Source organism: Aspergillus pseudotamarii (assembly GCF_009193445.1).
Source record: "Aspergillus pseudotamarii strain CBS 117625 unplaced genomic scaffold BDV38scaffold_62, whole genome shotgun sequence".
Taxonomy (NCBI): Eukaryota; Fungi; Ascomycota; class Eurotiomycetes; order Eurotiales; family Aspergillaceae; genus Aspergillus; species Aspergillus pseudotamarii.
In genome coordinates, this window is record NW_022475076.1 from 153,471 (window position 1) to 176,887 (window position 23,417).

The following is a 23,417-nucleotide window of genomic DNA, read 5'->3' on the forward strand; positions in this document are numbered from 1 at the left end:
CTACTTGAAAAGCTTGGAAACAGCAACCTCCTTGTCGTCATGCTTGTTGAGAATCTTGGCCGTGGCCAGATCAAAGTCTTCTTGCGTAACATGCACCCGCCTCTCTCGAAGAGCGTACATGCCTGCCTCGGTGCATACACCCTTTAACTCTGCACCAGAACACCCGTTCATTTTTTCTGCAATCTTTGTTAGATTGATACCACGCGTAAGGTTCATTGATCGTGAGTGAATTCGCAAAATATCAGCGCGAGCTTCGACCCTAATGTCAATAAGAAAGGTGAGTTAGTCATCTGCACACACTACCAGTCGTTCTGCCGAGAACATGCTCTAGAGTTAGGGAAATAATGCTTACGATGGCGGAGGGAATTCAATTTTCCGGTCAATCCGTCCCGGACGCAACAAGGCCGGATCGAGAATATCCAGCCGGTTTGTAGCCATGATAATTTTGATATTCTTTGTGGGTTCGAATCCGTCCAACTGATTGAGCAGTTCCAACATTGTACGCTGCACCTCCGAATCGCCTGAGCCTGCTGAGTCTATACGGCTGGATCCAATGCTGTCTATCTCATCCATGAAGATGATGCTCGGCGCGTGCTCCCGAGCCATGACAAATAGCTCGCGCACCATACGGCTACCTTCACCAATATACTTCTGCACTAATTCCGAACCGCTGACCCTAATGAATCGGCAATCCGTATGGTGGGCAACTGCTCGAGCAAGTAGTGTTTTACCAGTTCCCGGCGGCCCATACAGAAGGACACCTTTCGGTTGCGCGATACCAAGAGATTCAAACAGTTCCGGATGTTTCAGGCCAAGTTCAATAACTTCTTTGATTTCCTTGATTTGTTGATCGAGACCACCAATCATGTCGTACGTGCTGTCCGGAACCTTCTCAACCATCATAAGAGACACAAGGGGGTCAACGGACGAGGGTAGCATCTTTTCCAATTTGTAAGAGTCAGAAAGTAGGGCGACTCGTTTGCCTACAGTCAGCTTGCTGATGTCGACACCATCTGCAATATCCACCACTGGATGCACGCCAAACGAGTCAGCTACAGGATGACAAATTCGAGGCAAAGGCGGCAATGAAACTCACCATATTTCCCTTCCGGATGTACTTTGACGAGTACCTTTTTGGTACTCATCACCTTGACCACCTCGCCGACGTAGGAGCCAGGCTGTTGCAGTAAACCCAGTTCCTCCCGAAGTAACCGCACCCTCGAGTTATAATCGTTACGCTGTGCTTCCAATCTCCGCAGCACCGCTTGCCCTTGAATTATCTCGAGCTTCATGCTCTCGATTTTATTGTGATAATAATTATCGAGCGCCATTGTGGCAATAGTGATGACGCTCCTTCGGTATCAAACTGGTTTTACGAAACCAACGATCTTGAAGATGAGATTTCGGAACGCACTGTGGCACAGAGAGAATTATATGTGATATGGAAACCTAACCACGGGAAGAAAAGCAGATGAGCACTCTGGATGGAAGGATGAAGCACTGTCGCCCAATAGTTAAGTTAAGTGGTGGATGTTGCCGGAGAGCAAGAGGTACGTAGCTTGAGCACTAGCCACGGAGCCTCAGTCAGCCACAAGCTTATGCCTAAGGCTACCAGGCTACACAATACTGCCAGGAATCACTGTACGCCGTACGGTACTCCGTAACTACATACCTACTAGTACCTATGGAGTAACTTACGGTGGCGGCTGGGTACGAAAGAAAGCTTTGATTGGTGTATGTGGGGTCCTTGCTACCAGCTATCTAGTAGTAATGATCATTCTGGCCTTATAGTGTGGTACGTTTCGTAAGTGAAGGAGGTCAAAACTTGGAAGTATAGGGAGTCATCTTGAACTGTCAAAGCGTATCTTGATAGCTACATATTTGTGGAATAATTAATAGGAATCGTCTGCCTGCTCTTCACCACTTAGACGAGGTATGAGACCTACAGTCAAGGTCTCAGCTGACTTGCGGGGATGAAACTGGGAATTCTTGTCTTATCTCATGATCGAAACTAGCTTCATAGAGCTTCCCTCCAACGCCCATTTATCTGGTAGCCTACCTCTAAATCCATTTTCGGCACTGATTGCAACATGTTTTCTGGTTTCTTGACAGGCATCAGATGATATTGTCTCTTTTTCTATTGAGTGCCGGACACCTGGCCGACTTCTTTTTCCGCCCCCAGAATCTTTCTCCCTTTTTCTCTACGAATTTGTATTCGTGAACTGTTTTTCCTTCACTTTGCTCCTCTTTTTCCTATTATTTTTGATTTTTGATTTTTTTTTGAATTTTTATTTTTTTTTTTATTTTTTATTTTTGATTCCACTGCCGTAAGCTCTTGCCCTTCCGCTTTCCCCAGCCTCCTAAATACTACACCTGATAAATTTCACAAAATCAACCACTCCTATGAAAGAATAAAGAGCAATAAACGACACCATGTCTGGAGATCAAGGAGGAGATGGTAATTCCTCCCCTGCGTTTCAACCAGAAACGTCTCTACGATTACCGTCAAATCTAAGCAATGAAAATATGCCGTTTGGAACCGTCCGCCAGTCAAGAGTTACGGGACAGCAACGAAGAACCTATGGTGCGTTCTAGTGATGGTCGCTGGGGCTACTAATCTATATCACTTACATATTTCTTGTAGGTACTTTGGAACCCTCAGAAAGGGAGGAACCTGATTCACGCCCGGACGAAAGTCGACCGGAGAGCTCGAGCCGCATGCCTCCGTCTCAATCGCCATCAACGGTAACCCAATCCGATAAACCAAGGAAACCATCCGTCACACGTCGCATGTCTTCTAAGCGGACGATACCCCATAAGGGTCAAGAGTTCTCTACTGATGACGATGTCCAAGAAGTTGAGGAAGACATCGCTAAGCAACAGGCTACGAATCCTCAGAATTCACCAAGGATGCGCCCCTTGCGAAAGCAAAGCTCGAGCCTCAGGCGAAGAATCAATGCTCGCATCAGTCCCCTGACACGAACAGATCCTGAGGATAATGAAAATGAAACCACCGTTCTACCAGCATCTAGCTTGGAAGGAGCCGGAAATGGCACCTCTTCGCAGCACTCTGAGGGCGGAAGCCAAAATAGTAACGATAATAACGAGGAGGACGTCAGCGATGCGGAAAGCTTTACATTGAAGGATCGGCAGCAGGCTATTAATGAAACGCACCCTTTTGGAATAAGGCTATGGAAACCTGCCCTATACAAAAAGAGTCGTTCAGTAGAGAAGACCGCTGAAGGTGATATACATTCGTCACCTGGTGGTCGAGTGGGGACCATGCTGTTCCTAACAAACTTATTGTGGACGGCATTCTTCGGGTGGTGGCTTGCTTTGGCTGCACTTATTGGCTCCGTCGCCTGCTTCATCTTCGCGTACTCTCCAAGTGCTGTGGAATATGGGAAAGTTTTCTCCGGCCTCTCTTGGTACCTTATCTACCCGTTCGGATCATTTGTTCGCCTTGACACCGATGAGAATTATGCAGAGGAAGATGAAGGCGAAGGCCGCAGCATTAGCGAGTATGAGCAATGGCAAAACGGTGACCTAGAACATGGAAGGCTGTTCTTTGGCCCTCGCCGCGGCCGATCCCTCGTGGGCAGAAGAAGAAATAGCATTGATTCTGCCAGTGAACAAGACAGCCTGCTAGGACGGACACAAAGAGCCAGCTCACACGATAGTCCTCTAGGTCGCCATAAACGACGTTTGTTTGGCCGTGGCGAGTGGACCCTTGGTCGTGTCGTGTTCTTTGTCTTTTTTTATTTCCTCGTGGGACCTTTAATGCTATTAGTATCTCTCCTCTGCTGGTTGCTGGTCTTCTGGATTCCAATGGGACGTGTGACCATTATATTATTTGATCATCTTCGTCGCCATCCCCTCGCCCTTTCATACCATTCCGATACCTCATATACACGGCTGAGCCCAAACTCCTCTTCATCTATTCTTTTATGCACCTATCGTGCCGCCGGATTAAGATACTGGAAATACACGGTTGGCGGCACCAACATCTTCTTGATCAATCTTCTCGGCGTTGTACTGTTTGTGATTTTTGACTACTTCTTTCTGGAAAAAACTCTAGGTGTTCAAAACTCCTTGACTCACCCGGGTTTAATTTTCACCCTGGCCCTTGTTTCCATCATCCCACTTGCTTATTTCATTGGACAGGCTGTTGCTTCGATCTCCGCACAATCCTCAATGGGTATGGGTGCTGCAGTTAACGCTTTCTTTTCAACGGTGGTCGAAGTCTACCTCTACTGCGTTGCTTTAACCGAGGGTAAAGGCCAGCTTGTTGAAGGTAGTATCATAGGTAGTATCTTCGCAGGCATCCTGTTCCTCCCTGGATTATCTATGTGCTTTGGAGCCATCAAGCGTAAAACACAGAGGTTTAATGTTAAATCCGCCGGTGTTACCTCTACGATGCTTATGTTCGCTGTGATTGCTGCCTTCGGGCCCACTCTGTTCTATCAAATATATGGCAGCGTAAGTTTCCGCCCAACTCACTCGCTTGGAAACTGTTTCTCATCTGGCATTCAGCACGAATTAAACTGTCGCCCCTGCTTCAACACTATAGATGCGGGGGGGAGTGATTGCCGTCGTTGCTACTTTTCTCAGGTCCCTGCTGTTAATGATAGCTTCTTTCGAAAGGCTGTAAAGCCTTATTCATGGTTTGCGGCTTTATTTCTGTTTCTATCGTATATCATTGGTTTATGGTTTACGCTTAGAACCCACGCTGCCCTCATATGGGCTACAGAAATTGAGGAGAAGAAAGCCGCGGCTGTCGTCCAGGAGCACGGTCCTTACGAGCCAAGGCACCTCGTCCATAGCGGGCCACCAGCAGTTGCTGGTGCAAACTCTGGTCCAGGTTTAAAGGGGTCCGTTAGGGATTCTCAATTGTACAAACGTATTCTAGGACAATCCCTGAAGCATATCGGCTTGTCCGAAAATTCAATCGAGTCCGGCGCAGAACAGCCGGAGTCAAGCTCGGCGCGTGATACGAACACGCCCTATCTTGTCCCTCCGCATGGGGAGGGCGATGAGGATTACTCGAGATTTAGCCGTTTCGGGGGGTTGTCGGGTGAAGAGAATGAGCACCTGATGCGCCAGGTAACAGAAGTTGCAGCAACTGCTGCAGCAGTTGCTGCCCGCGATGCAGCTCGAACCCGAAAATTATCCGTTCAACAGAACCCAGCACGCCATAGTAACAGGGGATCCACTGACCCAATCAAGGCAGTAGTAGAGGAGCTTGATGATATTGGACTCGAGAACGGCCAAACCAGTGGCGGGCATGATGCACCAAACTGGAGCAAGGCTAGGAGCTCGATCATCCTTCTAGGAGCCACCGTTTTCTATGCAATTATTGCTGAAATTCTTGTGAACACCGTAGATGTGGTGCTGGAGAGTGTTGACATTGATGAAAAGTTCCTTGGAATCACACTATTTGCTCTAGTCCCCAACACGACGGAGTTCTTGGTATGTCTGATCGGTCAACTCCAAATTCAATAAATGCAATAGCTCACTTCTAATATTATAGAACGCCATCTCTTTCGCCATGAACGGCAATATAGCCTTGTCGATGGAGATCGGCTCAGCCTACGCCCTGCAGGTTTGCCTTCTGCAGATTCCAGCTCTGGTACTGTTCAGCGCTATTTATGAACGCTTAATTGATCCAGCAGAACTTCTAACTCACACCTTCAAGTATGTTCAACTCTATCCCTAAAACTACTAGGAAAGGATCAGAAATCTAACGGGAAACTAAATTGCTCCTAGCCTTATTTTCCCGCAATGGGACATGGTTTCAGTAATACTTTGTGTCTTTCTCTTGTCGTATGTCCACGGTGAAGGAAAGAGCAACTACTTCAAAGGGTCTATCCTTGTCCTTACATATCTTGTCGTTGTGATTGGTTTTTACTTGTCTGGCTACAGCAACATGGATGTCATGGGTGTCGATCGCCTCGACACGTTGGCGCTTGGCACCTCCCAGACATTTCACTCTCGATAGATCAATGAGTGGTATGGCCTATTAATTGCAAATCCTTCAAGTGAACAAATGCGCTGTTTCGCAGGGCTCTGAGGGATGCAGATATCCGTTTGATTGAACCTTGACGCTTGAATTTTGTAAAGTATTTACTTTCAACGTAGATGTTCCGCGTTCACAGAAATTAATCCTAAGATTTCCAAGGACCCATTTTGGTTCACTATTTTTTTAGACCAAGGGGTATTTACATATGTAAAAGCAACTCGAGGGTTCATTTCAATCGCACTTTGGGCTGTAACTATAACCCAAAATAGCTATACCTATAACGAAACCCCATCCATGTTCATTGATCGATCCCACAATGCAGTAAGCCACTTGGAGGGACTGTGTGTACCTTGAGAGAAGTTAGACTAAGCAGTATTTTTCAAAAGGTCACCAAAAGAGGTAATAAATGCACCACAAGTGGCCATAGAACTTAAAAGCCAGCTTCAAGTAGAATTCCATGAGCTCACAACGTTGTCAACAAGACTCCGATACTCCTGTTGCTTATAACATTGCTCTAAGAATACCTTGTATTTGACATCAAGCAAGGCCTTCTCAGTCGCATTGTCTGTCGGAACAACTTTCTTCCCCGGCTTACTCATCCGATCCATTATCTCCCATAGATCTTCTGTTTTGCCGTCAGCATCAGCACTGGCAGCCTTGGCACCCAACATAGCTGCACCATGGCAGACGGCAGCGTGGATGTACCGGGGGGTAAGGACAGGCATGCCACAAGCCGACGCGATGAGGCCAACCAAGATCTCATTCTGACACTGAGATCCCGACATGAAGATGGAGGTAAGGCTATGACCAGCCTTGTTCATGGTCTCAACGATGTGGCGCGTCTGCAAAGCAATAAACTCGAGCGTAGCATAATAATGGATAGCGAGCCCATCCACAGACTTATTACATGTAAGGCCAATCACGGAGCCAGTCATTCCCGAGTCTGCAATCGGAGAACGGTTACCCCATAGATCGCCGTAGAAGAAAAAGTGGCGTGCCAGATAAGCCACACTTGGGGCTTGCTGTTCGTGAGCCATTTCCTTCAAGTGTTCGTTCAAGTATTCGTAAATATTGGCATTGTAGGATTCAGCGATCGAGACCGCCTGATTAAAGGCTGGGTGAGTCTCAATGACGTATTTAAGGAGCTCCCCAGTCGCGGACTGTCCGCCTTCAGCCATCCAATATCCCGGTTGAATAGTGTCACGATAGGGGCCCCAAACACCAGGGACAAATACAGGGTTTGGAGACATTGCAAGATGGCAGGTCGAAGTACCGGCAACGGCTGCTAGGCGTGAAAAGGCTTGCGTCTTATCGTTCTTCGCGGCATTCGAGCTTAGCTGTTCAGATCCAAGGTCGACTTTAGCACCAACAGTACCAACCCAACCTGCATATGCGTCGATGACTCCACTCCCTATAGCAATACCAGAGGGTAACCCCAGTTCGGAAGCCGCCTTTTCACAAAGAGTTCCAGCCAGTTCTCCAGCACTTAGGTAATCGCCGTTCTGAAGCAGTCAGCAGTCAACATCAATAAAATTACATGATCCAGCAGAAACCTGAAGCAAAGAAAAAGGCTCACCACCCCATCAACACCTCCCATCCGCTTGAAGTTCTCTTGAGTGAGGTCCCCAAGGCCTATTTCGGCCAAAAAATCTTCTTGCCAACCTTTGACACTTCCATCCACCCCGACAGGGACGTAGCCTTGCTTGCAAACAACGCTACAGAAGCTTCTCTTCTCGTTGCCAGTAGCGATGTGGGTCAGTGCATCCGCCAGGTCATAAAACTTGCACTGGTCGAACAGTTCTTTGGGCATATGATTTTTCAGCCACAGGACCTTGGGAATCTCCATTTCAATGGACATTTTCCCACCAACGTAACGAAGCAGGTTATGATTAGTAGCGTTAACCTTTTCTGTCTCCTCTACCGGGCGATGATCTAGCCAAAGGATGACATTACGATCCGAATCGAAATTAGGCCCCGTCACAGATATGGGTTCGTCGGTAACGTTGGAGAACACCGACAACGAACATGTTGCATCAAACCCAATCCCACGTACGGTTTCTGGGTCGATGTTGTGCTGGCTAATGGCGCGCTGGACAGCAACACATATACACCTCCATATGTCATTGGTAGATTGCTCCTAATTAAACCCCATAGGTCATAAGTTAAGCATCGATAGTATAAAGCATGTGGCAAGAGAAATTAAAAGGCAGAGGGGAGGGGAAAGAGCTGACATAGTATCCCTGTTGTGGCTGCCAAAGGCCAATATTCTCCGATGCCAAACCAACAATATCCCCTTTACCGTCGATGATACAAGCACGGGCACTGCCGGTCCCAACGTCGATGCCGATATAATGGTCTATGTGAAAGTGAATGTCGTCTCGGCTATCTCTAGATGCCTGTCTAGAGCCCTGTCGCGATGGTCGGCGGTAAGGCATCGAAGGTGCTATGGAGGACATGGTGAGAGAGGAAAGTGACGGCAAGAAAAAGGAAAATATTGAGTGTATGACAAAGACAAAAGTAATTTCTTAACCAGAGGCGTCAGATGAACCAGGTTGTGGAGGCTTGTTGAGCTCACCAGGAAAAGGTTCTCCCCTTGTTTCCTTTTCTGAAAAAAAGAGTGGCACTTCAGGGAGTGAGACTAGGAAAGATATAGAGGAGAGGATGAAAGTAGTTCTTATAGTCTTTTTTGCGTTATTTTTACTTTACTTTTTTCACCTTTTTTCCCTGTTTGGTGCCCTTTTTCTTCCTTCGATTTCCTGTAGTTCAACATATATATGTGTGTGTGTTTTGGGAGGGGGGGGAGGGTTGTGAAAGGGAAGGGGAGCAAAACAACGAAGGTTGTAAAAGACGGCTGAAGCTTAAATGAGGGGATGTACTAGTTATAGTACCTAGTATGACAGCATACTCCGGAGTCCGGAGTATACTTGGATCATCCCAAGCACTGTGGGGAAAAACCACAGAAGTTGTTAACCTGACCCTTCAGGCCAATTTAATGTGGAGAAACAGAACAACACTGTGGAGCTAGAAGTTCCGAATGGACCGAATCAGCCTAATAGTCTTGGGCCGGATCTTCCTGATATACTCCGTATATACCTGAAGTATTATGTATGTACAGTATCCTTGTAGTGAAGTCATAGAGAGATAAAAGGAATTCCTCTACATTATGGACTCTAATGGTCATTGTAAAGGTAAAGACGGAGTACTCCTAAGAGAAAGGCGGTATACCGTATACACGGCTGGTATTGATATGAGACTACTTAAATACTAGTAGGAATGGCATTACTAGTAAATGTACGGGGGCGTGCACCATAAGTTCAGTCCAGATGGGTCTTAAAATTATGTGATATTATATCAACAGAATTTCTTGAACAAGCTATGTGCAAAGTATTATCGTTCTCGGTATCACGTGACTTGGAGACCCATCTGGACTGGACTTATGGTGCACACCTCCATATATAGTAACGTAACTGGTAAAAGCTTGGTGTAACTATATACATAGTAGGTCTGACTAGGGTATTTGAATCGTCGATTCAGAATTATATGATCTTTTGGTCTTGTGGAAGATCGGACCCTGGCGAGATCTCTTACACTTGGCCATGTGAGCAGCGCGGCCATCTCTATTCCATGGAAAATTGCACTGTTTATAGTCTTAACAACTAGCCACGGCAGCAATATATTATATAAGTTACAGAAAGTAATTATACAGTGTAAGCTATATTACCTGATAATTTATAGAATATAGTATAGGGAGTATTCTGTGTTTGGCATATCTATCTATAACAGTATATTAGCCTAAATATTTGGTTTTAGTGTAAGAGATATAGCCAGGGCCCTATATTCCACAAGGCCAAAAGATCATATAATTCTGGATCAACGATCCAGAATGCCGTGGAGTCATCTATATATAATATAATATACCGCCGTTACATTTAGGTAGCTACCATCTCTATGGAGTAGTTGTTGAGATATCAGGATTCAGGATTAGCCGACCCCGCCAGCTCAACAAGCACTTACTCCGTAGGTAAGTAGGTATTAAGTACATACATACATACACCCATGCCTATGTGCTGTATATACAATACAGCATATATATTCTGTAGAACTGGTATTACAGTACATATACAGAGTACCTACTGCTTGTATTATAGATATAGTAAGTACATGTATCGAATGGGCCCTTTCTCTTTCTGTACTTTCCGTACAGGTCACACCCCAAGGTTTATTTTTTTTTTTTTTACAGAAGTGGATACATACATACACTTGCAACCACGCCCACGACATCCTCTACTTCCGCCTCCTGTTATCATTGATCTCCTCAATATGCGCCCATCCACCGTCATAATTTCGATACTTTCTGCCATCAACTCATACGCTCAGGCTACTACTCCATACCCTTCTCAAAATATCTCAACAGATATTCTCTATTGGCCCATAACATCCTCTGAACCTTCGCTCTTCGCCCGCGTCTCCTACGATCCAACCACTTTGGAGTCCAACGTGATATCCTACTCACCTCCAATTACGGTGCACACTGAGTCACCAAACCTAGTGCGTGTTGGGCTATATTCCTCCAACGGGATCGATCCGAAACAATGGACCGGGACTCTCACGTCTTGGTCTGCCATCGCAGGAAGTGATGGACAGAGGCCAATGCTTCAGCTTTATCTCGATTCTTCTAAGAAAGTGTACCATGTCGCCCTAACATTATCATCGCTCGAGTCTACCATTGCACCAAACACAACAAGCTCTATTATGGAATTCATCCCCCTCGAAGCTGGACCCCGGCCGCATCTTAATCGCCCTGTTGTTGTCAGTCCAGATGGCACAAACCTCGAAGATGTCGCTGAGAAAACATTCTTTCAAAAGTATGCGCTTTTTCTATTCTAGATTTATTCTTCTACCAAGAATATGCTGACATATCTTGCATCCTACCAGGTATTGGTGGGTTTTCCTCATCATCACATTTTTGGCTATGTCTGGTAGCGGAGAAGGACAATGATCTTTTTGGCCGGTTCTTCCCCGTCATTCACTCATAGTCGCCATTATTTGTCCTAAGAACTTATCATTAAATGTGAGGGGGGGAGGAGTGAAAAAGAGTGAGAACGATCAGACCAAAACTGTCGAAGCATATCGGAGATTACCACGTAAGGTCCTAGGACAAACCCATATGCAATCTTTGACACGCGCACTATTTCTAGTAGATACCCTGATGGTCCTAGAACTCCGAGTGGTAAGTTGACCAAGACTCAAATTTATTTCGGAATCCCATAATCCTGGAAGCGATCCCCTTAACTCATTGCCTTATACAACAATCTTCGCTGCTACATTGAGAGTCGTTGATCAGTCCTGGGAAGAAAGCGAAGATGGGATAGTCATGCATTGATTGTAGGTAGCCTCTTGTGCGTGAGCGATGGACTTGGAGAACATGCATCTCAAAATAGCTTCTTTTGCCCATGACGCTTACGTGTTGAAAGTATACTTTGTAAAGGGGAAAAATATACCTCTGCTACGGTGGTTCTTGCCATTATTACGTAAGTACCATAGTGTTTTAACTAACTAGCAGGCGTCGAAGGTTAGATATCTTTCTACCTTTTGAAATAAACTGCTTGCCAGGTAGTACAGTACATCAAGGATTAATGTGCGGCAGTTGTATTATCTCATTGGAACATAAACTATAGAAATTTTTCTCTGCGCCTAATGGATATTTTTGACGATATCGCAGCTAATACATGAGTGCATTGCTCGTCGATACCATGACCCATCCACATTAGCACTGTAAGATCAGGTACATATCATGACACGTGATCCGAGACCATCAAAGACCCGTGCTATGCTTTTCCACAACCCTGACGCGCTTAAATCATCCCAAATCACCCATCTAAGCGGGTAGCTCTTCAGTGATTCTTTGGCCTCTTCCTAGCGGGCCAAGATTCCAATACATCAACCCTCGGTCTGTAATAGCCAACAATTCGTCCTCCGCATCTGTGAAACGTAATTCGAAGCAGACTGCATCTAGTGGGATAACGAGTGGTCGTAGTTCGACCATTGCCGAACCGGGGGACTGCAGCAAGGACGGGTAATATCCGTTGGCATTTTGTTCGATGAGTGCACTGGGCTGCAATGCCCAGATGTACAAGACATTCCAGTTAGCGACAGCAATCCGTGTGCCATGTTTTGAAGTAGCGACTTTACAACCGAGGGAATTATTCGAATCCTGAAAGCCCCAAAGTCGTGCAACTACTGTCCAGTTAAGAAAGCGTCGCCCGCGTTCGAGGTTCAGAACATGCCCACAATGTTCAGATGAGCAGAATGCTTCGGATTTCAACAAGCATGCGACAGTCCAATCTTCCGTGCGATGAGTGGCTACTCCGAAGGCAAGGTATTTCCACTGACATCTGGAATGGCCGTTTTCCTCCACTCGCGTTGCATGTGTCCCATAAAAGGGAATGGCGATTGAGAAGAGCAGACGCAAAGAACCCGAGAACTGCACCAGGGATGAGTTCTGATATAATGTAGGCTGGACCGGGAAAGAAGTCATATTGATTCTTTTGATGTTTTGGAATGACCCATATAAAGTTTGGGCACGGTGGTAATAGAGTATTTGGGTTGATCTATCGTTGAATGCAAGCTCTATCACAGGACCTTTCTTACAATTGAAACGGGGATTGGCTAATCTTGCATGAGGATGTATGTCATCATTTTGACGCTGTTTGGTCCAGTCTACAAGGACACAGGAATCGTAGGCAACATCTGGAATTTGGTCAGGATCTATCTCTGCTAATGTAAGTTAGTAATAGAACTGGGAAACGAACCTATTACGCTTGGTAGGCTGTGAGCGCTAGATGCGCTCTGTGCATTATAAAGCACTACTTCATATTCTTCGCTTTCATGGGAATGCTGCCAGGAAATTGCAAAAGTATCTCGATGGGCAGCGGCAAGAGCCAGAGGCTCATACTCAGCATGGTCTGGAAACGTACAGACGCGAACGGGGTCATGTCGAGATTGGAGGGAATAGCGAATGAGATAGACCTGCCCCTTAATATAGGACTTGAATGCTTGTTTGATGAACGGATGCCCCGAGTCTGGACTTTCTTCAGTCGTAGGTGTAAAGCGTTGTAGGACATAGAGGCCATCATCTGCATCAAAGGCTGTCCTTAGAACCTCGACTACTCCTGGCTGAAGTCGGTGTGGTTTCAAGCAAGCTTTAAGCTGAAGCTGGCCATTCTCGGTGCGGAAAAGCTGAATGTCCTCATGTCCTTTATAGACAAGCGCAAATATCTGGTGCTCAGAGGGGGCCAGCGATGAGGCTTTGACATCAAGGACCAACGAACCAAAGTGGAACTGAGTGCAACTTGCAGTGAACTGGGCACCATATAGTTGCTGGGACGCGCGTTTTTGGAGCACCCGGAACAATTGCTTTGAGTCGGCAGGTGGAAGATCCTCATTCACCCCAGGGGTTTGGTACAGATGATGCAATAGAATCTCCCGGCAGTTGGAGGCAATGGCATAGAGCGTGCGACAAGCGAAAGCTGCCTGCAGAAAGGCTGGTGTAGTTGAGTATTGAAAAATAAGTTGTATCAGTTCTGTGGGGAGTTTTAGAAGCATGGCACCGGTTTCAATGACTCGTTCGGAAGGCCCTAAGTAATTGAAGATGGAAGGAACAAGCAGAAGAATATCTAATTTGAAGCTTGCTGGTGAAATCTGGCACTTGCAAATATATGAGCATCTAAGGATGCAGATCTGTTAGGCCATCCAGTGAAAGCAGACGAACATGCCGCCTCAAAATGAAGAGGTTCTTTCATTATCAGCACGGATGTGAGTAGGAGCAAGTGGGGATTTAATCGATTTGGAAGCTGTCAGTCAGGCAGTCGCCGACCGCCAGATATGGTTGCCTGAGCGTCCAGTAACTATAGCAATCCACTCAAAAAAAAAAAAAAAAAAGATGGATGAGGAGGAGGCAGCCATCCAGAAGTTAATGATGCCTAGAATATCCAGACTCATACCACCTTCTTAGTGGACGCAAAAACTCAGTTTTATATTTTTTAGGTTGCGGTCTTTGGCTTTTTGATTTCGGTGCCTATATTCTATTCTTATTTTGCTCATACTGGGCTTTTCCTCAGGTACAGTTTATTTTTATTCTCGTATCACACGAGGAACAGATCCCATGCTCCTAAAACAATTTCTACATCATGTGCCCTTGCCATTCCATCACACCTTATAGATATCTCTAGCTTAAACCTGGAAGAGAATGGCCCGCCGTCTCTCTCCGGCGTATAGTCACGAGAGACCATGAATTCGCCAGAGTGACACGAGTAAATAGCCAATTATTTAGCAAATTCCATGATAGACCGAATGAGACTTGATCCCCAAAGAAATAAGTAGAAGGGAAAGTCAAGATAAAGTGCTCTGCCGAACACCCAAGAATGCGTCTATGTATACATGCCATATATTAAGGGAGACCAGACAAGTGTAGATGCTGAACAGCAGGCATAACCAACAAGACCGTGCCTGACGAGCCAAAGGTCTGACACTTGAGTGAGGCGACCAGCTTTATAACTAGTACTGCCCCAAGCTTTTATTTTCCATCATTTTCCATCCGAGAAACGAACCACTCTAGAACGCTCTCATAGCACAGGACGAACTGACTCAAGTTCTGGACCATACTAGGTCTTTGTGTACGAAAGTCAGCTACGGTTTTGGCAATGAGGTCCAGTTTTCCATCGTACGCGCAGTCGCGGTAGAAATTATCAACCGTTTGAGAGTTCCGCGAGTGTACTGTATCTTCTGTGGGTGTTCGCTTTAGCATGTCCAGCACACTATCAACGGTACAGAAGGTCCCCGTACGGCCACACCCCGCACTGCAGTGGACCAACACTGGCCTCCGCCCAGTTGCCCCTACGTCACGAGTGGGAGCTTCACCTCTGACTTTATCACACTGTTCAATCAGCTTAAGTAGATGGGCAGGCTGTGAGGTGGTGCCAAAATCTGGCCAACATGGATATTGCAACTGCGTCACTTCACGCAGTGGCTGAAATGGAAAAGCCGAATGCGACAAACCAAAATGCCGTACAATTATATAAGGTTTACCGGAATCCTCGTTTGTTCTGAATGAAGAATCGACTTGCTGCGAATCTGGAGAATCTATATCGAGGTATTTCTGGGAAAAGTTGTTAACCTGAAGAGGCCCATATTTCCCAGACTCCCAATATGGGTGGCATTTAATCTGGCCTCTTTCGAACTCTGCCGTCAACGAAACAACGAGCCTGACATCTTGTTCCCAGATGACACGCCAGAAATCCTGAAGACATCGTAAGCCAAATCAATATCAGAACTGATAGAAGGATTTGCAAAGACCAAGTATAGCCTAGACTAGATGCTGGGGATCGGTGGAACTCACAATAAATGTATCGGGCACAGGGGCTTGAGTAGCTATGTAGCATTTATTGCCATACTCTGCTTTCATGAAGTTTGCATTTACGTAATCACACCCCCCAGGCGGCACATCCTGCAACTTCACTCGGGAGTGGTCAAAGGGATAGATGTCGTTATATCTGTTCTTTGTGCCTTTCTCTATACCTGCGACACGGAATTTCGCTGGGAAAACACCGGCTGCTGAAGTATCGGAAGGCTTGTCATAAGTCAGGGCTTGTTTCATGCGTTCTAGTTCCTTCTTCTCGAGTTCTAAGAATTTCTCTGAAACACCACGGCCTTGGTCTGCTGGATCTGTCGCCTCCCGCAGCCAAGGTGGAAGTGACTGCCTCAACGATTCTGTCAGACTCTCAGGCAGCTGGAGAGGAATCTGTCCGACACCACCAAGAAGATCCATGTGCTGCCTAATGTTCCCAAAAAAGGGGATCGTAGGACGTGAGGAATCAGGCAAAGCACAGCCCCCAGCAATCGGGGCAACAGATGGTAGGTCTATATGCATTGAAGTTGGCTTTTTTGACGGTTTTGCAGGCGAACTTTTCTGTTGCAGGAGAGTCGGAAATCGGTTCGAAAATGAGTCGAACCCACCCCTAAGTATCAGTCCATCTCCATTCCATCCTTCGGTCGTAAACTTTTTCAGCACATTGGCTAAAGGCCCCGCATCCTTCATGTCAGAAGTCCCTGCATCATAGACGATGATATAACGGCAATATTTCCACCTCGCAAAATTCATCTTGTCCACGTGGTTTGTGAAAGTATTTGCCAACTTTTGTGTATCAAACGAAGGGCGCTTCAATAAAGTCGTTGGTATGCAGAGGTTCAATGATCCCTTGATGCTCCCTTTCGCAAAGTGCGCATATGGCCGCACATCTAAGAGTATGACATCATTGGGTGAGGATTCAAGTAACTCAGCACAGCGCTCAACTGCAACGGCGCGACCATTTTCAGAAGTTGCGTTCGAAGAGGTGTCAGATCGGTCAGGAATAGAATCCTTTTTCGGCAAGGCACGGCTTAAAGAGCGTCTGTAGATCGCAGACACACTGCGTTCGTCAACGGTTGAGCCAGTTCCTATATGATTCGCAAAATCATCGAGCACAGCCTTCGTGGGTAATAAGTGTGGTTTCGGACTAGGAATTGAGGACTGGGTATAAGAGAGTGTATCACCAGTCTTTCTCGGGGTGGAGGAACTCTCTACGCTGATAGAGAAATAATTAGGACCCGAACGTTCTGGGACTGCATTGCGAGGACTAAGGCTGGAGTTGAGCGGAGACTGATGAGAGTCACACAACGAAAAAATTGCTGCTGAGGTAGGGTGACCTGTAATTTGTAGGTTTGGTGGCTCCTGAGGCCATGGAGAAGTAGGTGATCTCGGACCCGTCATAGCAGACATATTTCCTTCACATACACAACGTTCTTTCCCTTGCTTTTCCAATAACGCTCGGGTGCTCAAATTAGTTGGAAAGCCCGCTTGCCATGTCGAGATGAATCGGGTTTCCTAATGGGAACGCCCAGCAGCGGAGCACTTTCCTGGGGACTTCTCCAACCGCACTAATCAGCCTAGAAGAATTGCACTCTGGTATCCCAAGTGCTATCACATTTAACTAGCACCGTAGCCGAGTGCTGTTGATGTTTGATAGTAAAGAACACGCTAAATTGCACAACTAGTCTATGCGCAAGGGTTGGTATCCTCGATGGATCCAGCAGGTCTTGAACGGAGATTTATGGGGACAACGTTGGATGAGGTAGACGATCTTCCAAAATGTCGAGTCACAAGTGGATAAGAATCATTAGTACAGTAAAAAGAAAAGGATAACCTTAGGTTTCTGGGGCTTAGTAGTCTACCTCGAACACAAGGCGACAAGATTGGGTACTAGAGGTGGATGAAGTTCTGGCCACAGCGGCGGTTGTGGCTCGCATCTCACATAAGGGGGCCCAAAAAATGATCGCACGCTCAACTCCAGGCAGAGTCTCTGAGCCAATCGAAGCCCTAGAAAGAAAAGGTGGGGGGGAGGAGAGGGGTTTGGCTGATACACAGTACCAATCACTGGTCCACTACCATCATTGAGCACGAAGGGGGAAACGGGTCAATAAGCGAGAAATTTCAGGTAGGGCGAATGAGTGGTGAAGAAAATTGAAGGAACTAAGACGTTCTTTGGGTATGACGTAGATGGTGGGTAGAAGAGGGCCGGGAAGCGGCGAAAGTGTGCAGAAAAGCCAAAACTTATGAGGCAGGAGGCCGGTCTGGATCTTCCGAGTGGAAAAATCTTAAGCCTGCTCTCTATTATGATTCTATGTTGGATAAGTCGTCACAGTCCTCTGTCAGTTTAACTAACTAGTGATAGCAACCGAATTGCGAGGAGTTTAGGGTAGATTCTCAGTTACCTGCTTTTTCTAATAATGTTTTTTATGTACATAGTTAGACTTAAGTCACGTCGGTCGTAGCTGACGATATTGTTCGTATGCAATATATAGTTGCAAGTATTATACTAGTAACTCCAATGGTGATCATTGTACATACTCTGGAGTACCATGGCATACTCCGTTGCTAAGGCTACCGCAGTACAAACATCAACAGAGCCTATACCAACCATCTCGTGGGTTGTCTGTTTGTTCCACGTAACTAAACCACCCGGCGGATATGAAGTTGAAAAGGGTTGTATTTTTAATAGCCCAACTTTTCAGAGAAAGTTACCTAAGAAGCAAAGCAAAGAGTTCATATAATAGAGATAATTTGTTTTGGTTATGAATAGAGTGCAAAGTACAGCACTGTAGGTACCTAGGATAATGTACGCTTTGGAGTTAAGTTCTACTACTTTGTACTGCAGTTGTTGTAGTTTGTTCATTTTCTATGTCGCCGCGGACTTTGCCTATTTGGATGTGACACCAACATGTGGGTCTACTCAATCCTCGACACTGATGGTTCTGCAATCCGGTCATATCTACAATACTAGTGAACATTACAAATATGTTTCATCTTGATTTCTCGGCTTTAGGGGTTGAGAAAGACAAGAGGGACAAGGATAAATGCCAAGGCAATTCAACCCAATAGGTTCACTTTTCTGATCTTTTAGTTATATCTCTTACAACGCGGGGACAAAACTAGGTAGCAACATATGGTGGGGGACCCTTCAAACCTATTCATACCGAGCCTCTTGCAGAACTACCGAGACTGCTGACACAAGGATATGCTATATTAGAAGAGGCAGACCCTCTATAAGTGGAAATCACTAAATGAGTGGATTCGAAACAGTTGCTATGTGTACATGACAGTTTGGCCCGCAAAGGCTGTCTGGCAATTAAGCACATGAGTAAATGGGAGAGAGAAAGGAGAGGGGGAGGGAAGGTATCTATATAGGAACAGAAGCAAACTGATCGGCTGCAGAGCAATGAACAAATGCTTAAACACCCAACAAGCGAGATAATCAGAATGCAGAATATGTAATATTATAGTACTTAAAGCAAGTTATTCAGAGTCTCCCATCAGGCTCACCCTTAAATCTTTGCACCCTTTTCTGCTCCCAGTTGTCCAAATCTTTGGCCATGAGCCTCTGTAAAAGTTTGTTAATGATGTGCCCTTCAATAATGACAAGTTGAATACTTTAACTTACATAGTACTCTTCCCTCTCATCTCCAATTATCCGTCTTCGAGGGTTCCTTCTGATTCCTTCTTCCCCGTCTGGCCCTCTCAGCCCTAAATTCATTGCTTCCTCTTGGCTTAATTGCTGCACCTTGCGATCGTACCGTTCATATCTCAGGGCAGCAGCAGGGGTCAAAGCAAATGACCCCGCGACTATTATCATAACAAAGGGTAATCCAAAGAGAAGAAACGGATGCTTTGGCAATCTAGCACGGTAGGTCTCGCCGATCCGTTCCCCAAGTGAAGACGAAGCTGTTGTTGCACGACGGAACGTTTTGCTTTGGAACACGGGCATTGCCAAAAATAATATGAGAATGCAGGTAAGTCTAGGACAAGAAGATAAGAAGTGGTGTACTATTCTGCTCGTAACTAAACCTAGATTGCGTCGTTGTAGAAAGGGCTTTTCTTTCATAGTGAGCCTAAGGCACGCAATCTCTGGACTTGAGAACTGAGCATTCGGTGAAATAGAAAGTCCGAGATAAGCTGGTGTTGGAAATACAGTTCGTGGCAGAGCTGTTTCATAAACATCAAGTGCGAAGGCCTACCAACTCTGATGTCCAAGATTGCCTGGCGTGACTAAACAGTGAGCGTTCCCTTTCATCCACTGCCATTTGTATCATTCTACCCCACTTTCTTATCAAAGAGGATTTATTTACTAACCCAACACTGTTATGATTGTTAAAGGACCATTCCTTCCCGCTGTTTTTATTGCTCAATGGCATCCACAGGCTCAAATTCTTTATTTGGGGGGGGTGCACTGGGAGCCACCACACAGCCATCAACTCTCTTTACGACGAATAATTCAATGAATTCTGTAGGGAATACTTCTACTCAGGGTCAATCGACCGGGTCACTTTTTAGCGCACAGCCGCAAACCCAGCAACAGCCTACCCCATCTTCAAATTTTGGGCAGAGCCAGGTGCAGGCTAATATAACCCAATTCTCACGGCCTCCTAATCACTCCACGCAGCCTGCGTTTTTCAACAGCTTGTTGGAGCGTGGTAAAAAACGACCGCTTTCTGCAGTAGGACGAAACAGCAATTACGAAGAGCTACCTAGTCTTCAATTGGGCCTCGATGATATCCGAAGAAAAGCAAGAGAACTTGGTACTGGCGGAACAAAGGGTCCACAGCATATACAGAACAGTAAAGCGTACGTATATTCATCAGATTTAATATACCTTTTATGGTTTTACCACATAACTAAATTTTCAATCGCAACAGTCACTATCTCCTTGCTGCGTCTGGAGTTTCACCAGGACATACTTTGAGGGATCTTAAAGCTTTAGACCCCCAAGCCTTGGTATTAGGCCCTACGAAAGAACAGGAGACCTTTGACCCCGACAATCAAAAGTTTTTGCGCAATATACAACAACGCGGCCGCCATGCAATGATCGCCGAGAGCCTTACCCGTATTCATAGAGATTTCGATATATTCTTGGAGGAAAAGGTCGAATTAGATTGGGAAGAGCAGCGTCGGAGAATTTTCCAGCATTTCGGTTTAGCACAGAAGGATGAAAATACTGGTGATGGAAGAGGCGCGTTCGGCCGTTCTGTGCGACAGTCGAAACAAGTTGGTGCCACATCAAGCTACACCGCCCCAGGCGTCACCAACAGGAGTGTCTTTGGGCGCTCTGGTATGGAGAAATCGGTTATTGGTGTACCCGGCACTGGAACGGCGAGCCGTCGATTCTTTGAAACCCCGATGGAGCGAAGCGAGGCATCCGGCGCTCAGTCTTCAGATCTCCATTTCTTACGGGAAAAGATGGGCCGCTATGCGGATAAGGTCCAATTGTTAAACTCCGCTAGGCTCCAAGCACGTACTTTCCCTATCCTCCACGAATTCTCCGAAGTTGAAAGCCATGTCGGTGGCGATGTAAGTTGACTTGATTGAAATTTTTGTTCTCAGCTGACGGCATAAGGTTCCCCGGCAACTCTTTGACGCATACCATGCGCTGATAAGCATTGTCCAAGAAACTCCAAACATTGTAAACACGTCAGATCCGGGTGCATTGAAGGAGCGCCAATTTTCTGAAGATTATCTGGAAGAAGCGCCCGCCTCGCGACGTGCTATTAGTTTGAGGAAGAGGATTGTGGATGGGTCCAGGGCGTTTCTTGAGAATCTATTCTATAATGAAGTTGAAAGTGTGATTGCTAAAAACCCTCGAGAAGCGCAACTTGGTGGAATACCAACTGTGATCAATAAAATTCGCGCCTATATTCGTCTTAGGGCGGTCAGGAAGGATCTCGCTCCAGACGGGACAGAGCTGCAAATGGTTGGTCAGGATTATTGCTGGATCCTCATATTCTATCTTCTCCGGTGTGGGTTCATTACTGAGGCCGCAGAATATGTTAGCCAAGATCCTGGGTTCCGGTCATTGGATCATAAATTCGTGACTTATATGACAACTTACGCACAGAATAGACGTTTACCAAGGGACCTACAGCAAAAAATCAATGGTGAATATCAACAACGATCACGCAATGCTCCTGATAATACTGTCGATCCTTATCGGATGGCTTGTTACAAGATTATCGGACGCTGTGACCTTAGTCGCCGACGCTTGGAAGGTGTAAACCAAAGTGTTGAAGACTGGATGTGGCTGCAGTTCAGCTTGGCTAGAGAAGATGATCGTGCTGAAGAGGTTGCAGGAGATGTTTTTGGGCTAGAGGATATCCAGACAGATATTGCTGAAATCGGGCAGCGAGTTTTCGGGAAGGGCCAAGAGGGACCTGGCGGCTATGGAACTTTCTTCCTCCTACAAATCCTGGGCGGAATGTTTGAACAAGCTGTCTCCTACCTCGGTTCTTACGCTCCAGTCAGCGCAGTGCACTTTGCAATTGCTTTAGCCTACTATGGCCTGCTGCGCGTATCTGATTTTTACACTTCAGGTGAAGAAATTTGTAAGTAACATTGGACTTCGCTTTTTTCTGCCTTGACTATACATATATTTGCTAACAGAAGCAGTGTCATTCACTGTGAAACAATATCCACAGATTAACTTCGGTTATCTCGTCATACAATACACGAAGGAATTCCGTACTGGATTCGTGGAAGCAGCAATTGATTACTTCTCCTTACTTTGCCTCAACGCTGACCTTCCAGGATCCTTAGGCAAGTCACAAGCCTCAGTGTGTCACGAAGCATTGCGCGAATATATCTTGGAGACTCGGGAATTCGCCAGGTTGTTAGGGGATGTACGTTCTGATGGAACCAGAGTCAAGGGGCTCATTGAGCAACGGATTGGCTTGATCAAGTTGGTAGATCAAGAGGAGTTTTTGAAAACCATAACTGTACAAGCGGCAGCTGTGGCCGATGACAAGGGCTTGATTACGGATGCCGTCCTCTTGTACCATCTCGCTGAAGACTACGACCGCGTGATTGATATCATCAACAGAGCACTATCTGATTCTGTAGCTGTCGAATTGGGCGGTCCTTCCTTGAAGCTGCAGCCATTGCAACCACGGACAAAACAGCAAGATGCTCAAGCCTCAGAGCAGGAGGCTCTTAGGGACCCTAGCAGTAGCCTCAGCTTGACGGCAGTGGAAGACCCAGTGGCTCTGGCAAGAAACATTATAAGCATTTACAACATGAATGCTCTGTACTACCAGCGAATCCGCCCAGTCAACCGTGATGCATGTGGTTTGTTGCTTCAAATGATGGAAGCCAAAGCTGAGGTTGAAGCAGGAAAATGGACTCCAGCTCTGGATGTAAGTATCATCACCCATGGCAAATTGATGGACTCTTGTTTTTTTCTACTTTCTTCCCCTTCCCTCTGGGCTTTTGTCTCTAACAGTATTATTGCAGGCCATCAACGCCTTGAATATCCTTCCTCTTCGGGCTAGAGGCTCGGTGCCCTATATCCGAAGCGCAGCTCAAGCATTCTCATCCTTTCCCACGATAATCTCTCGCAATATTGGGCATGTGGTAATGTGGAGCATCACGTGTATTGGCCATGAAAGAGAACGACTGAGGTCTGGAACATACGAAAATGAAATCAGACAAAGCCTAGCTGATGAGTTACTGGTAATGGCTAAAGACCTTATGATCTTTTCTGGCATGGTGAAGTATAAATTGCCACCCAGAGTCTACGAGACGCTTGCCCGTGCTGGAGCAGAAATCGGGGCATATTAAATATCATTCCACTAGGTAGTTGTTATGCAGCAGTGTATGCTTGATGTTACCTAACTTTACTACTATCATTCCTCGTACAGGCTATGCGCCAATTGGTCAGAACTATTATATGTGCAAATTGTAGGTAGTGTTGGTGTTCTATAGACATCTATGTCGGAGGGTAAACCTATGGGCGGACTTTTTCCGCGCCGGGCCGTCGAG

The 23,417-nt window shown here is 46.1% G+C and overlaps 7 protein-coding genes across 7 annotated transcripts; 3 read left to right on the forward strand and 4 right to left on the reverse strand.

Moving 5' to 3' along the window:
* BDV38DRAFT_274085 (proteasome regulatory particle base subunit RPT6) lies at window positions 1-1,331 on the reverse strand (the record flags this gene model as incomplete). The annotated part of the gene is made up of 3 exons (XM_032057787.1): window positions 1-259; window positions 353-1,028; window positions 1,097-1,331. The coding sequence occupies 3 exons, from the start codon at window positions 1,329-1,331 to the stop codon at window positions 1-3; spliced, it is 1,170 nt and encodes a 389-aa protein (XP_031909830.1).
* Window positions 1,332-2,433: 1,102 nt separating this feature from the next.
* On the forward strand, window positions 2,434-5,998 carry BDV38DRAFT_274086 (calcium/hydrogen antiporter; the record flags this gene model as incomplete). Its single annotated transcript, XM_032057788.1, has 5 exons — window positions 2,434-2,584; window positions 2,645-4,479; window positions 4,645-5,469; window positions 5,531-5,694; window positions 5,767-5,998. 5 exons carry the CDS (start codon window positions 2,434-2,436, stop codon window positions 5,996-5,998), a joined length of 3,207 nt encoding a protein of 1,068 aa, XP_031909831.1.
* Window positions 5,999-6,230: 232 nt separating this feature from the next.
* BDV38DRAFT_181285 (FGGY-family carbohydrate kinase) lies at window positions 6,231-8,577 on the reverse strand. Its single transcript, XM_032052082.1, has 3 exons — window positions 8,251-8,577; window positions 7,596-8,156; window positions 6,231-7,521 (listed from the first exon to the last, which is right to left on the reverse strand). The coding sequence occupies exons 1-3, from the start codon at window positions 8,473-8,475 to the stop codon at window positions 6,463-6,465; spliced, it is 1,845 nt and encodes a 614-aa protein (XP_031909832.1). The 5' UTR covers window positions 8,476-8,577; the 3' UTR covers window positions 6,231-6,462.
* Window positions 8,578-10,339: 1,762 nt separating this feature from the next.
* Window positions 10,340-11,018, forward strand: BDV38DRAFT_286532 (uncharacterized protein; the record flags this gene model as incomplete). Its single annotated transcript, XM_032060690.1, has 2 exons — window positions 10,340-10,884; window positions 10,955-11,018. 2 exons carry the CDS (start codon window positions 10,340-10,342, stop codon window positions 11,016-11,018), a joined length of 609 nt encoding a protein of 202 aa, XP_031909833.1.
* An 879-nt stretch (window positions 11,019-11,897) lies between these two features.
* On the reverse strand, window positions 11,898-16,835 carry ptpA (putative protein tyrosine phosphatase (Pyp1); the record flags this gene model as incomplete). Its single annotated transcript, XM_032057789.1, has 4 exons — window positions 11,898-12,739; window positions 12,832-13,435; window positions 15,090-15,317; window positions 15,417-16,835. The coding sequence occupies 4 exons, from the start codon at window positions 16,833-16,835 to the stop codon at window positions 11,898-11,900; spliced, it is 3,093 nt and encodes a 1,030-aa protein (XP_031909834.1).
* A 2,077-nt stretch (window positions 16,836-18,912) lies between these two features.
* BDV38DRAFT_274090 (cytochrome c oxidase assembly protein COX16) lies at window positions 18,913-19,377 on the reverse strand (the record flags this gene model as incomplete). The annotated part of the gene is made up of 2 exons (XM_032057790.1): window positions 18,913-18,993; window positions 19,054-19,377. The coding sequence occupies 2 exons, from the start codon at window positions 19,375-19,377 to the stop codon at window positions 18,913-18,915; spliced, it is 405 nt and encodes a 134-aa protein (XP_031909835.1).
* A 252-nt stretch (window positions 19,378-19,629) lies between these two features.
* On the forward strand, window positions 19,630-23,266 carry nic96 (linker nucleoporin NIC96). Its single transcript, XM_032055621.1, has 6 exons — window positions 19,630-19,665; window positions 19,767-20,234; window positions 20,306-20,957; window positions 21,004-21,985; window positions 22,050-22,792; window positions 22,890-23,266. Exons 2-6 carry the CDS (start codon window positions 19,798-19,800, stop codon window positions 23,214-23,216), a joined length of 3,141 nt encoding a protein of 1,046 aa, XP_031909836.1. The 5' UTR covers window positions 19,630-19,665; window positions 19,767-19,797; the 3' UTR covers window positions 23,217-23,266.
* Window positions 23,267-23,417: the final 151 nt, after the last annotated feature.